The sequence below is a fragment of the Dipodomys ordii genome, unplaced genomic scaffold, assembly GCF_000151885.1.
Source record: "Dipodomys ordii isolate 6190 unplaced genomic scaffold, Dord_2.0 Scaffold97, whole genome shotgun sequence".
Taxonomy (NCBI): Eukaryota; Metazoa; Chordata; class Mammalia; order Rodentia; family Heteromyidae; genus Dipodomys; species Dipodomys ordii.
In genome coordinates this window covers 834,922-856,971 of record NW_012267313.1, presented here as the reverse complement: position 1 = coordinate 856,971, position 22,050 = coordinate 834,922, and the positions used below count along the sequence as shown (strand labels likewise).

Sequence of the window (22,050 nt, the reverse complement as noted above, 5' to 3'; positions counted from 1 at the left end):
GGTAAATAATTTAGTAGCTATCATACTAAAACATCTTTGGAGTATATTATGGCAAAGACAAACAGGAAAAGGATTGGAAAATGGGTACTAAAAGAGAATTTACAGGGCAGGGAAGAAGAAAGGAAGAAAAAACTGTAGCTTAGAAAGCTGAGGTACATGTGCTCATAAATGAGCTGTTCACTGTACTGTCGATTATAAATTATTCAAATGCACTTTAGTCTAAATCTTCCAGAGGCTCCATTCTACACAGAACACCAGGATCCCAGTAAGATAAAGCATTCCTCACCACAGAGTTTGTTGCTGGAAAAATACTACCATGGCCCAATCAGAAGTCCTTAACAGACAATGATAATTTTCCTTGTTCTGTAAGGTCCATTTTAGTCTGAATATTCTACAGCTCCAATTTAGAGCAGAGGTTAGTAGTGGTCTGGTATTTTCTTCATTTTTTTAAAAGGTACAGTCTATCAAAGGAAAACTTTATTTATACTTCTTTGTATCCACTGTAAAACCATGTGACTGTAGTCAACAACACTGCATTAAACACAGTAATGTTCTCCACATACATGAGGCATATGACCTAAGACCTAATTTATGTTAGGCTCAGTAAGCAATTGACAATAATAACTAGTAAATATTATATTTTATACCAGTGTATTATAATGAAAATTACATGAATGTGCTCCCCCTTTCTGTTTCAAAATGCCTTATTATGCTCTACTGAGGCTTCTTCTTCTTATGATGTGAAACGATACAAAGTCTAGGTCATGAGACACAGTGAGATGAATGGCATGGGTGTTTCAATATAACACAGGCTACCATGTAAGGGTTACTGGAATGCAGGAACCGAGACACTGTAACAGTCAGTCTGATAACTCAGACAACAATTAAGTAATCAGGAGGTGGAAGGTAGAACATACACAAATATGCTAGGAAAAAGAATGACTCGTGTTCCAGCCAGGAGAAGCAGGGGGCAGCAGATTTCCTTTCACTACTCAGAACTACATGCAATTTAAAATTTATGAATGGTTTATTTCTGGAGTTTTTCCATTTAATAGCTAAGAATCACAGTTGACCACAGTTAACAAATGTTGGAACGTAAAAATATAGATAAAGGAATATTACAATACTTGCAATTTGGTAAATGTTCTGCCTATACATACAAAGGAAAGAGTCAGAGGAAAGAGAAAAAACCAAGCTTAATATGTGATGGAGTAGACATATTAGCAGCTTGACTGAAGTATATATTTACAAGGTACACAAAGGTGAAATCCGCATGCTGCACATCTGAAAGATAGACAATTTTTAATGCTTGATTCAACAAATCTGGGGAAAATACACTATATTCTTCTGCTTTGCCAAAATGGAAGCAAAGGTCTTTGAGACTACTTAAAACAAAAGTGTATTTATATAAAAAGAAGTCCCTCAAAAATAAGAAAAACCTCAAAGTTTATATTAAATCAATGATGGAGCCCTCAGGTTGCATTCTAGAACCTAGACTTAGACTATGTTCATTGGCTCGGGAGATCTGACACACATAATCCACATTTCAGCTTCTTTTGAAAAGAGACAGAAAGATGGTGCAACAAGATTTACAAACATCGGGTTCATATTTCCATCCAGGTACAGAGATTGATGAGAGCTGATGAGAGCTGTTCCTAGCCCAAGCTCTAAAGTTGACCTAACTCCATGCCTCCCCTGCACATATTTCTTAGCCTGGTTTGCAGGAGAAAAATTCCCCCATCTCTGTAAGATCCTTAGTGGATGTCTAAAATGTAAGATAGCATTAATAGAATGATCAATATACTATAGTGAAGGTTACATAAATGTTCTCTTTTCCTTTCCCTCCTTCCTTCCCTTCATTCCTTCCTCCCTTCTTCTGACTCTGTCCTCTAAGTACCATATGAACTACAGGATGTTTTCACACAGTGGCTAACAACAGGTAGCTGTGATCACAGAAGACGGAAGGCAAAAGCCACATATAAGGTGGATTACTGACGTTCCTGTTTCTGTATACCTGCTCCCAAAGACTGCGTATAGCATTCATTAGCAGAGATTTGGTAGCCTCCAGTGCAAATGAGTCTCAAGCTATGCTCCAAAGTGCTAACCTTGCTCCTCTGCTAGAAAGCATAGCTACCCTGGTGAAGAGCTTGCTTATTACAAAGGAAGTTCTTTTTCATAAGTGCAAGTCTGGTTGTACAGTCAATAAATGACTGAAGATATTTTTCAAGGCTAGTTACCTAAGTTATTCTAGAATGGCTATATAATAAGGTGCATCTGGAGGGTGATGGATTCCTAGAACTTCAATATATGAAACAAACATCTAGTGACCATGAAAGGAACAAAGATCAAGTAATACTACCCTAAAACCTTTGATATATTTTTTTAAAAAGTAGAACTGAAAACATTTATATGATAAATAAATAATATAAAGAAATATATAAATAAAGATTGATATAAATAACTAACATATAACATTTAGTAGTTTCACTAGGTGGAAGAGAAAGAGGAGGAGGAAGAAGTAGAAGAGGAGAAAGAGGAAGGGGAAGAAAGAGGGGGAAGAAGAGCATAAGGAGAGAATGACGAATCCCTTTGGATTTTTTTTTTACCAGCAACATTCTCACCTTCGAAACATCAGAATAAGATTACAGTATGGCTGGGGGACAGGAGGGCGTGTAGCTCAGAGGTACAGGACATTAGCCCTGGGTTTAGACCTCAGCATCAAAAAAAATAAAAACAAAAACCAAAAAACTCAAAAAGATTACATTGCACTGTGGCTGGAAGCCGTGTTCAGTATGGCATAGAGGCTCAAGTCCAACACTGAACCACTACCTGTCAGTATGAAGTGATCATGTCTACCAAATGACACTTGGCAAATTCTACAGACACTTTTCCTTGTCACAACTGGAGGAGCTATTGGTGGCTACTGGGTAGAAGCCACAGGTATTGGACATCTCACTCCCAACAACAAAGAACATGCAATCAGAAATGTCCACAGTACCAAAGTTGAGAAATCCTACACTGGTTAAACACTGCTAATCTGAAATTTTTGAAATGTGATACTTTTTGAATGTCATGTCAGGACTTTAAAAGTTTTGGATTTCAAGTATTGCATTTCACATTTCAGATTCTTGGATTAAGTATATTCATCTTGTAAAGTCTAGACAAACTATTTCAAAATCCAAAAAGCCCTGAAATCTGAAACACTCCTGATCCCAAACATTTCAGACAATTGGTTTCCCATCTGTACTAGAGTGTTAAAATAGAGTGGAATTATACATTGTTGTCATGGTTAAATTAGCCTTAAGAATGAGAGGAGGAAATGACAGAACTCTGTAAGCTGAATTCTGGAAACTCTGTAACTCTCTCAAGTATCCTTCTATCATACTTCTTCTAGCAGATGCTACAATAAAGCCAGGAGGATTTAGACTGATAAGCACTTAATCTTGAGTGAACCTGAGTATGCTTCAAGTAGTGATGTGCAGTTGCTCAAGAAGAAATTGCGAGCTTATCTGGATTTATAATGCATTTAAACAGTTTTTAATTACTTCATATTTCCAATTTATAGAATCTGAAACTTAATAAGAATTGCTGGAGGAAACAAACAGCATGACAAACAAAAGAGATCAGCATAGACTTCCCCTGCCCTCCACCCTCTCCATTTTTCTTACTTGTAAACTATCCATTCAATCACAGAGTCAAGTAAGCCATGGCACACATTGTAAAGGAAAGAGAGGATGTGGTTGAGTTAAATTTCCTCAGAATAATACTAAAGAAGGAGAACACAAACATGTTTTTCAAAAAAGTAGAGAGGAAGAGCAAAACATATATTAAGTTCTGTCAACATCAAGGTACAATTTTTCTTGTGACAAGGAGCTTTGATGTATTAAATGTACCTCAAAGAGCATCTGTCACTTCTGTATGGCTAATAGGAAGGTATTTTACACCAGGGGGCTTTCACCCTTCAGCTGAAACTCCTACAGATCCATGGATTCAGTCCATAGTAGAGCAAGTAGGAGAGTTTTGTGTGCTATAGCAAAGGAATCCAGAAAACATCATTAGTATAAGAAAAGAATTACAGGCCACATCTTATTTTCCCCTTAAAGACTTCTCTTGAGCCTTCAGTTCTGAAGAATTTCACAAACTGGAATAAAAAATTGAATTTAATCAGGCCCAGAGGTCAACCCCCATGACAGACAAAAAAATGAATTTAAATCTATTCTATGCACTTGGAAGTCTTGGTGTGAATTAACTACAGGATTGCTCCATCTATCCCCTCTCAAGCTAACATGTGGGTTACTGTAAGGAAAGGTGACATGGAAATACAAAAGGAAACAATTATACCCAAAGTTTCATAACATCTCTACACACACACACACACACACACACACAATCTATCATCATTAACAGAGCAAAATGTATTGCCTCCAACAATTTGGTTAATTAATAACTAGTCAAGAATGAAAACTATGTCTCAAAGACAAAAATGTTAAGAACACTATAAAATACCATATAATAGAATTCAACAAATGACCTACTTTAAAAAGCACTAAAAAACGACTTCTTATGTAAGAGGTCAAAGATAAGTCCTAGTTCAGCAATAAGATTTCATCTGGGTTAGACAATGACAGTAAAACAATTTACATGTGTAGGATTGCTAACAATTATTCTACAGAATCTTTTGAACACCCAGTCCAATTAAAGACAATACATTGAAAAACAAATCCACCATTTGCTACTATTATAAACAATCCATTTTCTAAGGAAAAGGGAATACATACAACAAGCCATTTTTTATCATGGAGGATGAAAGTCACCCAACCACAATGTGGCTATAAGTTTTCAGTGCTGTTTTTCTTACCTATAAACCTAAATCTAAGGTATTGTCTAGTTGTACAATTCCAGTTATAGTATTCCAATCTTAACAGGACTTCAGAAATTTATATTGCTTCTCTTGAAATATTTTTTAAAAATAACAAAAGATACACATCTCTCTTCCTTATTATGAGATTAAAATTTCCATGAGTTAGTGTGGGGACTGCAGGTACAGGTAAAGGGGAGCATCACATAAATGAAAAACAAATCATGTTTTCTGTCCAGATTGATGTAGGTAGGTATCTAAGAGAAGGAAATCCATTACCATTAATAAATTCAATTATTTCCTTATTAAACCATAATTAAAACAAGCCATGATAATTCCTGAGAGTTATCATTCTGGGTAGTATCACCAGAGGGGTATGCCCTTGGCTTAGAATTTAACCTAGCTTTGAGAGAATTCATATGGGAAAACTTGATAGTGAGTTTGCTCCTGGAAATGAAAACAGATGACTTGTGAAGAAAAGGAAAAATTAGTGGGTTTCATAGTCAAAATTAATTCTGAGTCCTTTGTAAAAGTATTTTTAATTCTACTATATATTCAAAAGGAAAATGAATTATTTTCTCAGAAAGGTATTTCCTAGTTATTTTTTCTAAAAGAATATTTCCTAATTATTATCCTCTGTGTGTGTGTGTGTGTGTGTGTGTGTGTGTGTGTGTGTGTGTGTGTGGTGTGTGTGTCATAGGGCTTGAACTCAGGTCCTGGGCTTTGTCCCTGAGCATTTCTTGTTCATTGTTCAAAGCTAAGCATTCCACTGCTGAGTCACAGCTCCACATCTGGCTTTTTTGGCAGTTAATTGGAGATAAGAATCTCAGGAACTTCCCTGCTTAAGATAGCTTCAAACTATGATCCTTAGATCTCTGCTTCCTGGGCCACTAGTGCTTGTCCCTAAGATATTTTTATGGTACAGGTATTCTCTCCATGCAGGACTATCCAAAGCTGTTGCATAATCAAAAAAGTATTTTCTTCGGTCAATCAAAACTTACCAATCTCTTCGTTTGTACTCCTTGTTTATTACAGCATTACTCATAATAGCCAAGGTGTTAGATGAGTTCCCGTTCTCAATAAAAGATACATGGGTAAAGATAATGTGGTATATACACACAATGTAATATTACTCAGCCATAAAAGGAAAGGAATCTTGTCACTTCCAACCACAACTAATCCCAGAGGATGTTATAATAAGGGAGGGAGACAGAAAATCAATTATTGTATATATTATATGTTCATTGTATATTCTGTATACACATATATAGAATATGTTATATACATATACATTGTATATTCTCATTCATATGTGGAAGTTAAAAAGGTTGATCTCATAGAAGAAAAGAATAAAATTGTAAAAAGAAAAGAATAAAATTGTAAAAAGAAAAGAAAATTGAGTAAATGTCATAGAAGAAAAGAGTAAAAGGCTGGGAAGTGAGTTTAGCTAGTGAGAGGTTTGTTAACATGTCTATCATTACATCCAGATAGAAGAAGTAAGTCCTGTGTTCTATAGTATAATAGGTTAAATAAAAACAATAACTGTACATTTCAAAATGCGTAGAAAGGATTTTGAATGCTCTCAACATAGGGAAATGACAAATAGTTGAGCTGATATATCAATCACTCTGAATTGATCATTGCACATTGTTTTCATGTACAGAAATATTACACTGTACCTCATTAGTATGTACAATTATTACAATAAAAAATAAGCTAGGAGGCTACAATGCTTGATAAGAAATGTACTCATTATCTTGTCCATGTAATTGTAACCTCTCTATATGGTATTTTCACAATAAAAAAATAAAATAAAATAAAAAGCTAAAATCAATATAATTCTCTCTAAAAGTATATAAGCCCCCAACCTCCCCAGGGTGTAACATGCCACATTTTTACATTTTTTTTGCCAGTCCTAGGACTTGAATTCAGGGCCTGGGTACTAACCCTGAACTTCTTTTGATCAAGGCTAGCACTCTACCACTTGAGCCACAGCACCATTTTTTGCTGTTTCTGTGTATGTGGTACTGAGGAATCAAACCCAGGGTATCATACATGCTAGGCAAGCACTCTGCCACTAGGCCACATTCCCAGCCTTATATGCCACATTTTTCACCCTGCTGAGTCACAGATGCTACGCATAAGGTCAAAGAGACTTTAGTTTCCTATTATTATAAGCACTTTAAAAATTACAATCAATCATGCCTCTGTAGTCTGTTCTGCACTTATATCGCTTTGGAATGGCTCCACAATGTTCCTTTATTCTCAACAGAAGAGTACCTCCTATTACTGGCATCTGAAAATATCTAAATCTTTCATTTAAAAAGCAGTTGGGCAACAAAAGAATGGTTCAGAAGACTGTACTGTGAATTTTTTATTTGCTACATCACAAAGTAATCCAATATCCACCCAAAATGTTTGTGTTTAAGATTAAAATTAAATATTTTAAGGTAACTAATATCCAAATGCAACTTTAATTCATCTAGGCAGCAGATATTCTCTTTTTAAATTTTTTTTCTTTTTTTACCAGTCCTGGGCTTGAACTCTGGACTTGGGCACTGTCCCTCAGCTTTACAGCTCAAGGCTAGCACTCTACCACTTGAGCCACAGTGCCACTTCTGGCATTTTCTACTTATGTGGTGCTGAGGAATTGAACCCAGGGCCTCAGGCATGCAAGGCAAGCACTCTACCACTGAGCCACCTTCCCAGCCCCTCTGTTGTTTTCTTGTCTTGGGGCAATGCAGCTAAGAGACCCTTCAAACTGGGTGGGGACCTTCATATTGGGGTTTCCAGCTTCTTAGAAACATGAGAAACAAAGCTTCTTTTTGTATAAATACCTAGTCTGTGGTATTCTGTCCTAGCAACACAAACATACCAATGTCTTAAATCTGCAGCTCAATTTCTTCCTAGTTTTCTTTTTTCTTTTTTTTTGGTCGGTTCATGGGGCTTGAACTCTGGGCCTGGGCACTGTCCCTCAGCTCTTCAGCGCAAGGCTACTACTCTACCACTTGAGCCACTGGGCCACTTCTGGTTTTCTGGTCGTTAATTGGAGAGAAGAGTCTCATGGACGTTCTCTCCCAGGCTGGATTTGAACCGTATTCCTCAATCTCAGCCTCCTGAGTAGCTAGGATTACAGGCATAAGCCAATGGTGCCTGGCCAGTAGTCTTATTCTTTTTTTTGTTTTTTGTTTTTTTGGGTCCGGTTGTGGGCCTGAACTCTGGGTCTGGGCGCTGTCCCTCAGCTCTTCAGTTCAAGGCTAGCGCTCTACCACTTGAGCCACAGCACCACTTCTGGCTCTTTTTTTTGCTTATGTGGTGCTGAGGAACTGAACCCAGGGCCTCAGGCATGCAAGGCAAGTGCTCTACCACTGAGCCACCTTCCCAGCCCCAGATATTCTCTTTTCGCCGACACTCACCTCTCTCGAGGAACAGCAAACCAGTACTCTGGCTGCTTTCTTCGTTTACCATATTGCTGGGCCATGGTGGCAGTTGGGGTAGCAAAGGATTTCCTCATTGGTTTCCCAACTTTGATGCACAAAAACATGGGTGGGGTCTTGCTCTTTTCTTCTTTTGAGGGAAGTATATCTGAAGCATATGAACATTCTTCCTCAGTAACAACAGCATGAGTGACATTGGAAATTTCAACTCACAAAGAGTAAAAGCTAGCCTTTCCCAGGGATAGAAAGTTCAAAACTACGGAGCAACATCCTTTGGCTACATTACTAATAACTTTTTTAGACCTTCTTTAGCACAGTAGAAAAAAAAAGATTTGGTTATTTCCAATTGGTCTATATCTCATGTAACACACAAGATACTACATACTAGAAATAAGCAGAAAAATCAATGCAACAGCAATAAGGTGGAAATCAGACAATTCACAAGTACATATTAAAAGAACAGCAACCAGGACCCCCAAACACCATAATCAAATTTAGTTTAGAACTGAAAATTTTCAAAAGCAATTGATATTTCTTTTAACTTAGTAATACACAAAAAAAAAGCCTGTTAGGGTGGCTCATGCCTACAAGCCTAGTTGCTTGGGAAGCAAAGATGGGAAAAATCAGTTTAAGGTCAACTCAGGCAAAAAACCAACAGAACTACATGCCTCAACCAACAAACTAGACACAGTAGTAAACATTTGTAAACACAGCTACTTGGAGACACAGATGAAATCACAAAAACTAAAGTTCCTATCTAAAAAAATAAATAAAGCAATAAAAAAGGCTAGGTGTGGGGACTTGTAGTAGAGTATTTGCTAATAAGCATGAGCTCATACTCTAGTAGGTAAAAATAAACTAGGAAAAAAATTACTTGAAAGATTAAAAAAAAGTCAGGACTAAAGGTATGGCTCAAGTGGAAGAACTTCTATCTAACAAGCATAAGGTCCTGAGTTCAAACCCTAGGTCCACCAAAAGAAGAAGAGAGAGAAAAGGAGGAGGAGGAGGAGGAGGAGGAGAAATAACTTCTGAAATAGCTGTATTTTATAATTCAAGTTCTGAGTTTTATAACTCAATTCTGTATTTTATTATTCTGTATTTTATAATCACAATAAAAGTTCCAGAATAGATACATTCTATAAATTTGTATCCTATTGAGTGAGAAAACATTGTTCTCAAATAATTATACTACTTTTATTATTACATGTGCAAGTTCTAGAAGCGTGAATCTAAAAATATTAAAGGACATCTTACCTTCAATGGGAACCTGAATTCTCTTTAACAGCCACAACTGAATCTCAGATTTATTATCCATTTGGGCACCTTGGCAACTTTTATCCAGAGCAGATTCCAAAAGCGGATCTAGAGACTCTTTATCTTTGATCACATTGTCTTCTGTGTCCTTGTCCAATCTGAGTGGCAGGGGTTCTCTTTCTTTCAGGCAGGCCTTTTCTGTTTTTTTATTGCCCTCAGTTGGCGAATCTCCTGCCTGGAGAAGAGAACTGCTCAGGGTGATGTCTATTCCCACTGGTTCCACACTGTTGCCATCACTTAATTCTGCCTTTTGAACATTTTCGGGTAACTGAGACCCTTCTCTACTCTTGTTTAGGTAATATTCAATGAGCTTAACTTTATCTAGATCTTCATGTATGTTCAGTGGTTTTTCTACCTGGCTTTCTGGGGATCCAGACTGCTTGTCCACTTCTGGCATTATGTCTTGCTTCTCACAGGTTTCTATGTCTAAGGTCCCCTTCAATTCAGCATCACTCTCTGTTCCTGAAAAGTCCAGGGATGACTGTAACTGTGGTTCTACAGCCGAATTGATTACTTGTGCTGGTTCAGACTTCTTCTGCTTTTCTGGGTCAACTGCAAGGAGTTTCTTTGAAGTGCTTCTTTTGCCCATTCCACTCTCAGTTTGGGAAGAAAGCTCTTCCAAGTCTACAAAGTCATCATCTTCCCCCAAAAGGGAGTTTTCTTTGGGTGCAGAATCAAATGCGGTATGTGTGTCTGAAGGTGGCTTACTGAGCTGAGTCACTAGGGGAGATCCACTCCTGGTCTCCCTAGAGGGTTCCCGTTTCTTTAATTTCCCTGAGAGAGGGCTGCTTGAGGGCTTTGTGTGGGAGTGTTCTGTGGACTCCTCCAAAGAGCCTGCAGATCTGGAATCTGAAGCAATGGTTTTCTCTCCATTCTGCTGTCGTTTTTCCCTGTTGATGGATTTGAACTTACTGAATGGGTTGATATCTTTTTCTGAAGCTAGGTCTTCCCATTCTCCAGGCCTGTACAGAGGACAAAGATCCTGAGGTAGGTCACTGTTGGGGCAAAAACGGTGGGTGCACATGGAATGTTAAAATAAAATAAAAAACAAGATGGAGGAAAGGCAAAAGCAAAACAAAACAAAAATACACAACAACTTAAAGTTATGTTATAATGACTTAAGAATAAAAAATGATATCTAAAGGTTGAATTAAAGATGAAACATAAATCAATTAAAGGAAATGGCAAATGAACAAACCAGGTGAACTGCATATTCTACTAGAAGCACATGAGTGGAGATCTGGACATGATATATGAACATGCAGATGTTACCCAGAAGACTTTTCAATATGAGACAATAATGTTTCTGATTTTTATGAAGGAAAGGATAAAGGAGAGGAAATATATCAGTTCATTAGGTATTCAAAACTCTGCTTTTTTATAAATTATTGTATACGCCAACCAGATTAATTCTTAAAGACTTCATAACTACTTATTTGTTGTCTACAAATGACTTACTTCTAGCTATATTTTTTGTTTTCTGGCTTACAACTGGATGCTTGCAGTTAGGATAAAAAGCCCACTATTCCCAACAGAGATGGGAGAATTAGCTTTTAAGGAAATTTTTAGGGAAAAATCTTAAATCTTAAAAAGCTCTTACCTATAATAATGAGTTTAAATTTTTTAAACTTTAAAAAATTTTATAACCATACTACTTTACTTTGACAATTGATTTATCACTTTCTTACTAGGAGACAATCCATCATTTTTCCTTAGTAACACAGATGTGAATTATGTGTTGCAATAAACACACCTTTCCAAGCTCCAAATAAAATGGTCAAAATAAATTGTCAAGAACATACGTGTTTTAAACCATGATTGGAAGTATCAGGAGTAACCCTGCATTTTCATTTACCGTTGGTTGGTTCAGAGAGATATAAGATCACCTTTGAAATATAACAAATCAATTTCATAAACCATTTTATTTTCTATTCAGATCAGATTATTTTCAAGAACTATGTTATTATTCTGACTATAAAATAAATGATCAGGCAAAACAATGAAGCATCAGGCAGTTTCTCATGTCAGTTCCCTAAAGTTATTTTCATGTGCATAGAATATCTAAGATTTTTCCAATATTAAGTAAAAATCTATGCAATTGATAGACTCTCATACGGGCCTTAAAGTGCTTCTTTAAAATTATCACTCATTGTTGTTCAACAAATACTCACTGAGCCATATTCCAAAATATCATTGTGACTAAGTATTTCTCCAAAGGTGTTTCATATCAAAATGTTCTGCCTCACCGGGCCCCGGTGGCTCATACCTGTAATCCTAGCTACTCAGGAGGCTGAGATCTGAGGATCACAGTTCAAAGCCAGCACGGGCAGGAAAGTTGGTGAGACTCTTATCTCCAATAAACCAGTCAGAAAACTGGAAGTGGCGGTAGACTGCTCACCTTGAGCTGAAGAGCTGAGGGACAGTACCCAGGCCCAGAGTTCAAGCCCCATGACCGACAAAAAAAAAAAGAAAAAAGAAAATGTTCTGCCTGACCCTGCACATCCCAGAGATTGAAAAGATGCTTTGGCTCTAGAGTCAAATAACTTAATCCCATGGAGCAAAATCTCCATATTGGAATTAAAATGTAATTTGGTATATTCGAGGCTTTCAGAGTTCTGCTTCATAGCCTTCATTAATAAGCAAAGCTGTCTTCCACAAGCACCTGAGAGCCCCTTTCTCACTGCTTCCTCCATGATGGAGCCTGACCCTACAAAGAATGCATTCTTCACAGTTAGTTGTTATTAGCCTTATCGGTTAACTTGTCTACCTCTCCCTTTTTGTTCAGCTACCTAATCCACGTTGCCAGTTCCCTAACTGGGACTCATTTAACCAACTGCTTTTTCTGCATTGCAGCTGCCAGGCACTGCTAGGGCAAAGTACAGAGTAATGTCAGCTGGTGCAATGTTTACTAATGTTTTTTTACACTTAGCAAAGTACCTAATGATGATCAATACTCTCTTCAGTTGCTCTGTTCCTACTGATTGTGGCAGCTAGAGTCACAAAATATTCCATGCATAAAAAAATACAAAACCTAAAGGTGAGAACCGGGATTTTATGCACACTATCTCTCAAAATTTCTATGCGCTGTAATTCATTTCTCCCATAACTTTCTTTCCCGTTCAGATTTTTTTAAATCATTGATGCTATCATTTCTACTGCTCATTGTTTTTTTTTTTATTTTTAACTTTACTACACAAAATTTCTGCCTTGAAATCCATATCCCCAAGAATCCCTTGGCTCCTACAAATGTCCTCAGTTTTAAATCTAACTTAATTCTCTCAACAGCTCCTTGTTTCTCATTAAAAACAAAAGAAAAGGAATAGCTCTTACGATGGCAAGGCATCTTTGATCTTCATGTGGGAGATGTCATTGTAGAGGGCAATGGAAACAACCTCTTCCATGGGGCAGATGAGGCCATACTCCTCACACCCATTTTCAATAACCAGGGGATCAGACTTGTGAGGATCAAACATGATGTTGTTAGGAGTGACAATCATGACACCTCCAACCACACCCTGCAGAAGAAACAGATTGGACAGAATTACTCCAGGCATAAAAACTTTCTGCTACGACCACAAAGGCATTAATTAATTCATATTGCTACTTCCATGGCTTTGTGAATCATGGTATCCTATGTGATAATCACTTTCTATGAAAGCGGAACAAGCTGAAAGAATGCAGTGCTAGGTGCTGGGTTCTGGATGGTAAACAGAGTAAACCCACTTGTCTTATTTCTGGGCTGGCCTAGAATCTCAATTCTCTCTCAATCTAAGCCTCCAACATAGCCTTCTATCTAGTAATGTATAACCTTGTTTAGTTTTCCATGAATTTCATCGGGGGAAACAAATAATATTGCCATATACCTTTCCATCAGTGAAGTATCGACAATTCATTTTTAGAAATTTAACCACTCCTGGCTCATCTTCTTCAGAAGTAGATGATAATACTCTTTCAATGGGTTTTAAGGCCTTTCTTGCTAAGTCAGCATCCTTTTGAAAGCAAAAAAAAAAATTCCAGAACTAAATAAAAGCACATTTTAAAAACAAATTTGGATGTATAAAACAAGCCACACAAGTTCCCCTGTATGTACACTATTGCTATTTAACTTAAACATTAAAAAGGCATATCTTCTTTTTCCTTTGAAACTAGCACAAATGTAGTAATAGGCATCTAAATAAAATAGTTTCTTTTAAGAAAAGCATTTATGTGTGAACCCACGAAACTAGTTCACTAAATGCCTTCAAAAATAACCTAAATGAAAGAATCATGTTAGGCCCCTGATTCAGATTCTCAATAAAAAGAAGTACAAATGATCTATCCACATGAGTGGAAATTAGCTTCATATTTTTGTATAAAGCATGCATTTTTACCTTTGAGAAACTTACCTACAAACAGGCAAGTTTTAGAGAGGGTACATTTTTTTAAACTAATGATAACTTGCCTAACTAGCCCCTTCAAGGCAGAATTTCAGGTGTGTAATCTTGTACAGGAAAACACTGCATTCTTCAATTTGCAATCAATCTCTCAGTGAAAATGAACTTTAGTGAATGAAGTGAATAACATACATACAGGCAGCTTATCGTATTCTGCATCTGATGATGAAGGAGAGACAGTAGCACCGGGACTGGATGATGATAGCCTTAAGGTACTGGAAGGAAAGTTGGCATCTGGCACAAAAAGAACCTGGGAATGGGAAAGAGGGACTGAGCAGACAAGTAGACAAGCCCCTACCTTGTTTTCAGAGAGGTCACCCTGCGCACACCACCATGCTTGCTGCATGATGAAGACCTAGTTGGCCTTCATGGAATTCATATACAGCATGAAGCCCCTCATTTGTAAACAATATCAACAATAGTGCACAGGGTACTGAACATACCTCTAAATAGTGAAGGAGATCACAAAAGAGGGAATAGGAGAGTGAATATTATTGGCAAGCTATGTGAAGCAATAAGGTCCAAGTGAAGCTTTAAATCAATAAGAACTAGATAGGCAGGAGAGAAGAGCCTTTCAGGAATGAGGATGAATACAAGGTTGAAGGTCTGTAGCCTGCAATCCTTGAGGCCACGAATGTTTCTGATTCACAATTTTTGAGTTTGGAATATTTACACAGACTTTACCCACTGAGCACTCCTAATATGGAAGTGCTTCAAATGCATCAAACTATTTCAGATGTTACGGCATTTCAGATTTCATATTTTTTGACTTGTAGATTATGCTGCAGATGATAAGCCCGCGACAGATGGGAATAAAGGAGCAAGATGCAGGCACGGTTCTAAATGTAAGAACTGTGTCAGGTAAAAAGGGAACAAATCTAGGTTTGCTACTTCTAGCAGGCCTTCAGCCTCAAATTAGTAAGGTATTTGGATGATGAACTAGACAAAGTAATAACTATAATAATCCTTTCTCTTCCACTTGTGTCTGGTTTATATAAAACTACTCCTGCAAGTTGTATAAAGTCTCCTTTTGAAAAATATACTAGTTTCCAAAATACTATTAGGATATTGCCTTACAATGTTCTTTTAATTAGACTAATATACTTTGGCATACATCAAATATTATCTTAAAATGATGTTTAATATTATAAAAGTGAATTCAGAGTTTTTCATGAAACAATTGATCTCAAACCAATACTGCTTTTTTTAGTATCTCCCCAGTTTCCAGTTAAATCTCTAGTTTAACTTTAGTTATTTAAACCCCATTCAAGCAGATTATCAAGCAATCTCTAGAAAGAATCTCAAATTTTCTGTGACCAGAGCAAACTAATCCATAGCTTTGATTTATAAAATCTATTGAGATGCAAGATACTTACCCACCCAAGTACCAAAATGAAGTATTTAAAAGTCCTTGAAAACAAAAAGTTATCTACAGGTTTAAAGTTTTAAAGCCCTTCAACCTATTTACTCTTTTCAATTCCTTGTTTTTGCCAGAAATAACAGGAAAAAATCCAGTATATTTGGGTCTAGAACAATTATTAGCAGTATATAAGCTCCATTAGTTCTTTTAGTACAGAGACTAAAAAGGATTCATGAGAACTTGTTGGCCAACTTCTCATATTAGGAAACTGAGATCCAAAAAGACAAGTGAGCTTCCATTTCTAGTGGAGATTTCTTTGTTTTGTTTTTTCAATAACCAGCATGGTAAACATTTCAAAATAGTCCTTTTCATGTGTTAGCAACTGGCCTTGTTGGTTCAGTATGAATCAACTATTTTGTTTATTGCCATACTATAATAATCACCCCCCAAAGTATTTTACTAATATAATCTCTAGCTGGATTAAATAAATACTTGCTCAGACTCGCTGCTGTGGGTCCACCATACCAAATTATAAATAGGCCTAACAATGAAGACATTAACACCTATTTCATGGAAATAAAATGTATACATTTTTGAAAGGTTTTACTTAAGATTTTTCTCTCTAACTATCAAGTAATGAAGTATACTAATTTCTCCTTTTCATGAGACCTTAAGTATGATAAACACTAAGTGGCCAATTTGTGGCACTGCTATCTTCACATGCTATTCTTAAAAGAAATGCACAAGACAGTATCATCAATGGAACCTAAATATGACCAAGGCAGCCATGCACTTCTACGGATGAGACTGGATATTTGTCTTCAGTTAAGTGATTTGAATGACTAAGACATTTAAATTTACGGACTGGATAAAATTTTAGAATAAAAATATTAAAGTGCCTTATTATGTAAAAGCTACTCAAACGTTTTACTCAAAGTATTAATTGTATTGTTTGTCAATTTCATTCCACTGAACAAATCTGGTACTAAAAACTTACAATAAAACTGGGGTAGTTAGTTTTTGATTGAGACAAGGATGGCATTTTCTTTTCCTAATTTAAAATACAATGAATGACTGTAAGTCACTTCAGAGGAGTAGGCTAAACTGTAACTTACAATTCCAAACTGAGTTTTGTAAGAATATCTGTGTCGTAAATAAAAAGAAGTATGACATTACTTCAGAATTGTTCTTACTGCTATAGGAAATACCTTCAATTAAGTTAATAGTAGTGATAATGAACTGTGTTAATCATTTGTGAAGTATTAATCTCTCAACAGTTTACAACTACTAAGAGGATTTTGCAATTCTTGGCTCTAAGGGAAATAAGAGATGGAATCAACATACATTCTCACTGATTCTAAAACTATAATGCTAATAGTAAGGCATTAGCAGGCATTTTATATGACAACAAAAGATAAATGCAAAATGTCTAAGGTAATATTAACCAGGAAAGTAGTTACCTGGCCTGGAACAATAGTATGTGTGAAAAGTTTATTCAATTCCACTAATTTGTTTGGAGTGATGTTAAACTTCAGTGCTATGGAGTTTAGTGTGTCCTGACTTCCAGCCTAGAACAATCAAACAAACAAGATTTAGTACATAAAGCAGAAAAATATCCTCTTTTCAGGAAATATTAATCTATCACAATACAAGTGAATGAATAGTTCCATCCACATCACATGTACTATGCAAAAGAGGGAATAAGCTTTTAGTTCTTAATAAAACCATATAAAAGAAGTCTTAAATACAATTCATTTCTGGGCTCCCTCATCTTCAAATTTTACTGTCTGTTAGTAGATGTCTAATTTTCCCTTTGGAACAATTCTAAATAGAAACAGATATAACACCCTTTCCACCCACAGGGAAACAGAGCTACAATTTTTCTCTCCAATTTTTCTCTCCATTTTCCTTCACTTCATTATACAATCAATACTGCCCAATGGCTTGTTCTTCAGTGTTCCCTGTGCTCAGAAGTGCAAGACACAGATACTACTTAAGTCATTAACAAGTAAATACAGGAGAGGGCAAGTCCTTCTGAAAGAAATTCATATTTGCTATCCAACATTGTTCTCTGTATCTAGGTCCTGGTGGCTCATGTCTGTAATCCTTGCTACTCAGAAGACTGAAGATCTGAAGACTGAGGTGAAACGGTGGGACTCTTATCTTCAATTAACCAGCAAAAAGCTGTAACTGGAGGTCTGACTAAGTGATAGAGCATTAGCTTTGAGTATAAAAGCCAAGAGAGAGAAAGAAAGAGAGGCTCTGACTTCAAGCCCCAGTACCATAATTTAAAAAATTATGTTCTCTGTCATCAAAATATTAAGTGTCTATGGCCACATTATATTCCATGTGTATACTTCCACTTCCTTCTATACTTGAAGAGAATCAGGAAGAGAGGTAAGTAAGAAGAAACTTCACAGTAAAAAGGCTCAACCCAGGGTTGGGAATATGGCTTTGTGGTAGAGTGTTTGCTTAACATGCATGAAGCCCTGGGTTTTAGTCCTCAGTACTACCTAAACAGAAAATGCCAGAAGTAGCTCAAGTGGTAGAGAGCTAGCCTTGAGCAAAAGAAGCTCAGGGACAGTGCCCAGGCCCTGAGTTCAAGCCCCAGGACTGGGGGGAAACACAGACACAAAAAAACAAAAACCTAAACAACAACAGAAGGCTCAAGTCACATCCATCTTCAGGATGATCTAGAGTCTCACAGGATGGAATGTAGGATAGAAGTCACTGGGAAGAGTAGCACGAGGAGCTCCCATCTCTGGCCCTACGTTGAAACTATTGGCTGACCCTGTATGCAGAACTGGCTCCAGCATCTAGGCCTTGACTATGTAGAGATTTGAGGAGATAGATGAAGGAGAATGTAGACTGATTGAAGGTAGAGATATTAGAATAGAATTATAAACCCACTATCCTCAGACTCAAAATGACAACAGCACTTCATTTCTTCTTAGAAGTTAAAGGGACTATTCATCAACATTATTTCATAGAGAATTAAACAATAAAACTATGATCTATCACTCAGTAGTCACTTTATGCAAAGTCTAGGATAAATAAGATATCCTGGATTCCAGGAGCCCTTGTTATAATGAGAAAGGTAAGTACAGAACACACAGTATGTGGTTCTTGTAATGGATGTATATATACAGCACTCGTATTTATTTAAAAATCTGGAGCTCTATACCCAAGAAGATGTCAGAGGTATAGGAAGAAAGTAGTCACTTTCTTTTTTTTTTTTTTTTGTTGGTCGTGGAGCTTGAACTCTGGGCTTGGGCACTGTCCCTGCGCTCTTCAGCTCAAGGCCAGCGCTCTACCACTTGAGCCACAGCGCCACTTCAGTTTTCTAGTGGTTTACTGGAGATAAGAGTCTCATAGACTTTCCTGCCTGGGCTGACTTTGAACCACAATCCTCAGATCTCAGCCTCCTGAGTAGCTAGGATTACAGGTGTGAGCCAACAGTGCCCAGATCAGTAGTTACTTTCATATAAAGTCATAGTCATCAGTTGATTTGGAAGCCCTAGCAGAGGAGCAGAGTTACTAGGACACCCTTGAAAGAAAATGTCTTCTCTATGAAGAAAGATCATCTTCTTCAACCCAGCTTCAGATAAGGGAAGTGGACACCTGTCTAGCCAGCCAGAACAATCCACACACTACACATTATTAGTGATCAGTGTGGTGTGTTTGTGTGCCAGATCATCCTCCTATCCATCCTTTGAAGTTGTTGGTTAATGAAAGTTTTCCCAGAGAGAAGACATAAAGGGAAAAGAAATGGCTTAGAACAGGTCTTAAAAGTCTTCATTATTTGATGGGTACACAAGAACAATAGAGCTACCAGTCAAAGTTAAGTCAAGGAGAAGCATTCTGCTTACATGATATAGTATTAACAACATTCATAAAATCTTGTTTATACTTACAGTATATTCCATGGTACCATGGGGCTTCTGAACCACCATCTTCTTCTCTTTTTTGTCATGTGTTTTGTTTTGATTGTCATCTGAAGAATAAATTTTATGTAAATGAACAATTTCATTTTCAGCAAATGAAGATAAAGTCTAATATCAAATGAACAAAATAGTATTAATAGAAAAATGGACTAATGACAAAAACAGAGTAATAACTAAAGCATGACTACCAGAATAAATTATTAATGTTAACTGTAATTCAATAGTATAAACAATGAGTTGATACCATGTCCTTATTAAAATAATAGTTTAAATGTTAACATGCATTAATGAAGTTACAGAAAATATGAATAATCACTATATAAATGATGCATAATTTAAATTTGTTTAGCTCAACCTGTTAGAAAAAATATAACTCGACATATTAATCTAGATATCAAAAACCATATGAATGGGTTGGAGATGTGGCTCAAGTGATAGAACACCTGCCCTGAGTTTAAACTCCAGAATGGGGAGAGATTAGGAGAGGTGAAAGAAAACCATGGAGATATGCTAGAATGGATAAAAAATTAAGTAACAAGAAGACTATCAAATTGAATTAAAAGTAAAACAAAGGTGCTCCAACTTGAATATGAACAGAAAATTGCAAATTAAAATCACCTAGTAATCTGACAAAATCAGAAAGCTGGGTATTTTAATGCTGATAGTGTGAAATGCTACTAGGAATGCAAAATGATTCAGTCATTCAAGAAGAGAAAATCTATACAGCCTGTGTATCTTTGATCAGTTTAACTCACAGTTATACATCCTCATGAGGATGGTATTCATTTTACACTTAAGTCATTGTCTTGTACAATGTCATCACCATATCCTCTACACCATGAGGGAGAGATAGACTATAAGTAAAATATGGTAGCTTTGCTTTGGGATTCCAGGAAACAATTAGAAATAACAAGCTTGTGAAACACAACATCAGTGTAAATCGTGATAAACAGAATGAGATGTGCAAAACAATATTATTTCTGTCTAGCTAAAATTGACATGAATAAGACAAACCTTTTTAAGGACACAAAAATAAAAGCCTATCACTTTCAGAGCAAAACTATGGAATGGGAGGGAAATGGACCTGTGTAGGGGTGAGAATAAAAGGAAGCTAATGAATAAGAAACTAGGAGCTCAGCTTAAACCAGTGAAGACATACCACGATCTGACAAGGGGCACAAAGAGAGGGAAAGGGGGTGGGGGGGGAATTGAGACATAGAGAGACACAGAAAGAGAGGAAATGAAAGATAAGAAGAAACATGAAAGTAGTTCATTTCAGAAAGGATTCATCTGGCTTTTAAATATTGCCTTTACATTACTTAAAAATCAAGAAGAAATGATGAAGAAGCTGCAGGAAGAGTACATTCTAGTCATCTGTTCAGATCAGATACTTTTACACAACCAAAGAAACCCTGAAAGTTCATTGAGAGTGTCTCTACCTATTGGGAGCCACATCTAAATTAGGTTAGGAATTGGCCTAATGATAAGTTTTAGATCTCCAGATAAGAGTCTACACAATCCATGTTCAAAAACTCCAACTGGAACATTGTATAGATCTTATAATAGATACAGAAACTGTACAGCCTTGTTCTTGACAGGTAAACAATAAAATGTGAACAGCACTCTTCCTTTCAAGGATCATGATAACGCAGCATTTGTTTTCACTGTTTACATGGAAGATGGGATACCCCAGGCTGACATTCCCAGACACTTTCTTCCAAAAGTTCTTGTTGGCTTTAATTAAAGGCTGTTCATTTCTTTTGGTATCTCATGGTACTTTCTATGTGTATAGTTGGCCATCTTAAGTTCTATGCTCAGAAAAGCCTTTTTATATAGGTGATTCCTATTGTCAGATACCAAGCCATGTTTCTTTATTCTTATCTGTGGCAGCTGTTGGCCCACACTTTTCCATAAACTATGTAGTTATCTCTGGTGCCAATGGGAAGTGCTACTATAAGCTACTAATTTGTAAGTGTTTAATTATATCCAGGTACCAAAAAAAAACCCAGCAAATACAAAACATGTTGTTTCATTTTTCAGGATGATGTTGATAGCAACAGTTCTTCTTAACCGAGCTAAGTACAAAATTAAATTAATTAATTTCCAATGGCACAGATGAATAGGCTAGAAAAATAGAAAACATGGATGTAAATATTGCTTAAAAGCCTTCTCTCTATGGTCTAAGATTTTTACATTGTTGAAGTAAAGACCAAGATGTCCCCATCTTTTATGCTCTTGGGCTGTAACATGAGCCCCAGGATATAAGGTTGAATAAACTTCCCAAAACAGATCAATGAGCCTGACATACTTGATTGTGGGCAATAATTTTCACTGAGATAACACCCCATTGGGCAAATCATCTGCACCTGTCAAACCCACAAACGAGCACTGTGTTTTGCAGTTGGCTAAACAGAGAAAACAGAAAGCAATGGCCAGATTCTGAGGATCAAACTTAATTACCTCAGTATCACTACAACAAAGTAAACTGTCATACTGCTTCCTAAATCTTTATTGCAATGAGCTGTAAAGATGGACAGCTATGTAATTCCATGGCTGAAATCCTTTATGTCTTTTCCAAGATAGGTTCTATAGCACATAAAAAAGCCCTGGTCAGATAATGTGATGTCAGGAAAATGAACCCTTAGATATGTATTTTAATGTTTTTTCTTTCATGCATGTGTTTCTAACGCATTTATAAGATTAT

At 36.6% G+C, this 22,050-nt stretch overlaps 1 protein-coding gene across 2 annotated transcripts in view; it reads right to left on the bottom strand.

Annotated features, from left to right (window-relative positions):
* Positions 1-22,050, bottom strand: part of Ncoa7 (nuclear receptor coactivator 7) — a 64,488-nt gene that overhangs the window by 26,464 nt on the left and 15,974 nt on the right. The window contains exons 2-8 of one of the 2 annotated variants that reach the window (XM_013026841.1): positions 19,317-19,396; positions 16,863-16,970; positions 14,179-14,292; positions 13,473-13,598; positions 12,940-13,124; positions 9,550-10,604; positions 8,275-8,443 (exon numbers count right to left, since the gene is read on the bottom strand). In XM_013026841.1, the coding sequence (XP_012882295.1) occupies positions 8,275-8,443; positions 9,550-10,604; positions 12,940-13,124; positions 13,473-13,598; positions 14,179-14,292; positions 16,863-16,970; positions 19,317-19,355 (1,796 nt within the window). In that variant the 5' untranslated portion in view covers positions 19,356-19,396. The remainder of the gene's footprint in view (positions 1-8,274; positions 8,444-9,549; positions 10,605-12,939; positions 13,125-13,472; positions 13,599-14,178; positions 14,293-16,862; positions 16,971-19,316; positions 19,397-22,050) is intronic. The other variant, XM_013026842.1, reaches the window with a different exon arrangement.